At 34.3% G+C, this 4,903-nt stretch overlaps 1 protein-coding gene across 1 annotated transcript; it reads right to left on the bottom strand.

The window, feature by feature from the left end:
- Window positions 1-2,187: 2,187 nt before the first annotated feature.
- On the bottom strand, window positions 2,188-3,126 carry LOC130647997 (uncharacterized). The gene has a single exon (XM_057454015.1). It carries the CDS (start codon window positions 3,124-3,126, stop codon window positions 2,188-2,190), a length of 939 nt encoding a protein of 312 aa, XP_057309998.1.
- Between the last annotated feature and the right edge of the window lie 1,777 nt (window positions 3,127-4,903).

Below are 4,903 nucleotides of genomic sequence, written 5' to 3'. Positions count from 1 at the left end.
CTATCATTCGTGTATGCTTTCTCGAATCCAGATGATATGTCTATCACTTATTACACAGGATTTCTGTGTTGTTAAGACAGTATAAGTCGTTATTATCAGTATTTTATCATTACATCCAACCTCGTTTCCAGTGCTACGAATATTTATTTGTAATCTATATCAGCTTTGTATGAAAAGTTAAATTCTAGCCATATGGTTCAGTGCATAAGTTGTATTTTCAGGAACCCTTTATATGGGTCGCAATTGTGTAATTTATTGATTGATTTATTTAAAGTTGATGAGTGTAGTTGTCATTGAAAATTTTAGTCAAACCGAATATGAGTGCAGATGAAAGATTTTGTCATGTTGTTATGGAAACGACATTTTTTCTTCGTACCGTTTCACAGTAAGGTAGTACTAAGGTTGTAACAGTTATCTTCCGCACACAGTTATCATATATTATATATACACATGCATGCATTATTTTCATTTTCACCGATATGTGAGTTTGTTATTGAGTTTTTGGTTCATATAGTTACTTGGTTTTGTGTGTATTAATTAGTTTGTAAATTAATTTTGCAACCCATTCCACAGGCTATGATATATAAATGGATATCAGATTAACAAATAATACGGCAATACGTTAGCATGCAGTATTGTGCTAAAATATCAAAAAACTGTTTTGGGTGTAACAATTTAAGTATCATACTAGTCGATTAGGCCCGTGGAAAAATCCACTTAGGCAGAAAAACAATAAAGAACTTAGGCGAGAGAACAATGAAAAAGATACTTGTTGCTGTTATTGTATGAAAACTGAAGTGCTATTTAAAGTAACGTATAACATCGTGTACTTTGGACAAAAATTATTGACGTCACCAATGCATGTTTAAAGTTTTTTTCAGATAATAAAATACTTTACTTTTTTGTTCTTTGTGCAGTAATGTGACATAATGGCATTGTACCTCTGCTGTTCTTTTGAGTTTGACCAGTATCAATAAATCTTTGATGGATTTGTGTAACATGCTATGCCCTGACTTTTAGTTCATGAATTATCTCGATTAAAAGGAAATAATCCACTTAACAAAGCGCGCCACAGGAAGGCCAGTCATGGGGCTTTGCGCTTCAACCTAGAAAGAAGTAAAAAGCATGTAAGACATGTATCAAATGTATTAACAAAATAATCCATGCGATTTAAAAAAAAAGTATATAGCTCAAACACAAAAAGGGTGTTTGTTATAAAATGGTATATTAAAAGGACAGTTGTTAAAGTAAAGTTTTAGGCAACATGATAAATTCTAGTAGCTGGCGGGTCCTCAATACTGGTAAAAGGGAAAATAACTGAACTGAATGTATTTTGATGTATTTTATTGTAACATCATAACAAAAAAATAACTTAAAAAGAAACTACTCTGAGGTATCGACGATCAACAACACTGAAATAATAACACAGGGATGGAATTGATAAGTGTGCAGTGTTATAAACATGTTTTGCAAATCCACTGTTTGTGAACATTTAAACATTAAATAGACAAAAAAAAGCTTGCTTGATAAAATAAGTAATTGCGTAAATGTGTAGAAATATTGGATACCCCAGAGTAATAACTAACATCAAAATATACTTGGTCAAAAACTGTAAGAAATATAATCTTAATTAATAATTTAAATAAATAAATAGAAAGATTTTTTTTGGTTTATTAGAATTATTGGTTTATTTATTAAATTTACAATTGTTATATTGGTTATGAATAGTATGTGTGCGTCGATGTTTATGCTTTTGTCGACGTTTCTTTGACTGGCTCCAATTAAAATTGGCTAAATCCTGACCCCCATACGCTTTCCACCATTTGAATGATTTTGTGGACAGGGGGCCAACACAATTTTACCATGACCGCGTTGTCTTGGTTTCCAAACTTTGTTCTTATTAAAAACAAAATGAAGAGGAATGTCTGGATACATATATTGGCGAGCATCATGATTCTCTGCATTTAAACAAACCAACCTGTTAATTTTGTAGCCTGATTTGCGGCTCTGTCCAGAGCCTCTTCAGCCTGTCCTTGCTGAAAATAAACAATATGGTTATTTGGCAAGTGCACTGGCAATCTATGGACAACATGACATTGTTGGTGCATGGTAAATTCAAAAAGACGCCATATGGCTTCCGGTGCACTGACATACCGTGCATCTATAAATGTCTGCACCTCATCATGATCAATACGTATCACGACGTCTATATAATGAATATCCGTTGACTTCAGCTACCGTAGATGCTAAAAATTTCTTTGGAAAAGTTTTTGTGCAAACACCATCTTCCATACATCTGGAATTAGGATTCAGATGTCCACATGGTCCAAGAATCATACACGATCGTACAATTTCAAACAGCTCAGGGTGTTCCTGTTGATTAGGAATTTCTGCTGAAATAACACTGTCTATGACATCTGCATCCCTAAGTTTGTCATTGGGATCTAAATGAATTAAGAAATGACAATGAGGCAAACCCCTCTTTTGAAATTCTATAACATACACATGTGCTATAGTCTTACCTAGAACTCCCATTTCAGTAACATCTTTAAGGAGTTCATTTAGTTTCAATTTAAAAACTCGAGAAACTAAATCAGGCCGATCGTGTGCACGTTGGCCTGCAAACAAATTTTCTGTAATTTCACGCCATTTTGGATTGCACGTAAAAGTCAGAAAAAAATCAGGTTTTCCAAACTTACCAATAACTGCCATAGCATCTTGATAGTTTTGAGCCATGGCACGTGGACTTCCTTGAAAACTCGAAGGAAGAACAACAATACGACCTGGTTGAAGGCCTCGCTCTTCAGCTCGTGCATTCAAATGGTCAGCTAAACCTTCATAACTATCAACACGAAGGTTGGTTTGATTTGCTCGAATGTAATTTAAATTATTACCTTTAACTTTAACATAAGAATCAACACAATACTGCTGAAACAATTTCTTACCATAATGAATCGGGCTGAAATATTCCCGAGCAGCTAAACGGTAAGTATAATACTGCAACATTGTAGTAGTGTTGCGAGTACGGGTTGCACGTACAGCAACATGAGGTATCCTATTATGCCAACCTGGTTCACCCCTTGGAAAAAAAAGAGGATACACCATTGGCACCAAGTTTGCAGACATTGTGGAAATATTCTGTAAATCACCTCCACGCGGATAGATAACAACATCCGTTTTCAGGAGGTGCTCCATCTTGGCCAACAAATACTGCCGCAACTTCATCATGATGTGGCAAGTTGTAGCACTTTCGGTCATTGCCAATTCTCATGTACATACGCACTTCAGATGGAGCACGGTTTTGTGCTGCTGCCTGATTTAATTCTTCAGCTTCAACTTCAGCCATGTACCTATAGGCAGCAGCAAACGGGCTTACTCTGTCCATAACATCTTGAACAGTTTGCATCACGTCTTCACGACAGCCATTATTTTCTTGGCGTGCCATTCTTTCGTTGAAACTAAAATTTCATTACTAAACTAAACATAGCTAGCTAGTTATTTATTTATTAGCTAATACAGTAGTGCAAATTGGGAAAATTTTACTCTGGAATAAACTTTGGTAAATTAAGGCAAAATAGAAAGAAAGATATAGTTAACTCTGCAAGCAACCAAACCAAACCAAATATTAGGCAAGAATATTTTATTTTGTTTATCAGGGTTTTGCCTTGCTTATTAAATAAATGCAAGTCAAAATTGGTCTCCTTTTTCTTTTTCTCAGATCTTAATATGGCTACATGCTTTTCCTATATAAGAACCATTTTAAGGTATAAAATTGGGCCTAGGGTCAACATAATTTTGCAATAATTTCTATAAAATTTATGAGAAACATGAAGGATTGAATGCAAGAAGTTTGTTATAAAAACGTTTGACAGGCCACCTGCTGAAGAATGTAAAAAACACTGCAACCTAAGCCAAGGGATGTAGCTAACGTAAACGGGAAAAATAGTTTTGTTTAGTGAAAAGAACGGTTTTTAGTGCACAAAGTATGATATATAATCCTTAGATTTTACAAAGATAAATTTGAAATTTCTTACTTTCTAGTACTGTCCTATTTAAGTAGCTCTAGGTAAATAAAAGTTAAAGATAACTTGCTAAGCTAACTGTAAACCTAGGTAAATAGGTTACTTACTATCAACTGATTTTTTAAAACTTCTTTTTCTAGCTAATAATAGTGCAGTCTACCACCACGATCTCAGGAAATCCACCTCAATTGCGCTTTTCCAACTTCTAAGATTTCCTTTTCTTTCTTCTCTACCTAAAGTTACTTAAACAAAAGTAAAGGACATGTTACAAGACACAAAATAAATGATTTTCCCAATATTTGTATATAGCAAGCAACCTACTTCGTTCGGTCGTCTCCTGAACTTGAAAAAACTTTGTACGTTTGTTTTGATCGTCAGGGGATACTTGGAATTTTGAACAAATAAAATTGCTTTATTTTGATCACGTGATTTTGTTCAGCCAATGAATTTTTTTTTTTGATCACGTGATTTTAAAACGTAAACAAACAAAACTCGCGGCTTTTCTCGACAAAGAAGACATATTTTTTTCGGTAACATCAAAGATTTTTTTCGGCGACATCAAAAGAAAATAACGATATCAACTTTGCCTGTCACAGACACACGGAACTGGCGTATTATTATATAGATTAATAAACTGAATGTTATACAAATCGAATAAACGAAAAAATTATAATGAAAGGCAATGGTCAGCAGATCTTATCTTTGCTCTGATTAAATATTCCTGTATATTTTTATGCTTGGCTTTTATGCTCAAGAATGGTTTGTCATATTGAAGAACTACTTTGTTCAACACTAACATACTGCCAAGCAGTGAGCGGGATTCGATCCGACGAACCCACTACACTACGTGCGGCAATATGTTAGTGATGAACTCAGATAGT

The sequence above is a fragment of the Hydractinia symbiolongicarpus genome, chromosome 6 (genome assembly GCF_029227915.1).
Source record: "Hydractinia symbiolongicarpus strain clone_291-10 chromosome 6, HSymV2.1, whole genome shotgun sequence".
In the NCBI taxonomy this organism is placed as follows: Eukaryota; Metazoa; Cnidaria; class Hydrozoa; order Anthoathecata; family Hydractiniidae; genus Hydractinia; species Hydractinia symbiolongicarpus.
This window is presented reverse-complemented; position numbering and strand designations above follow the sequence as displayed.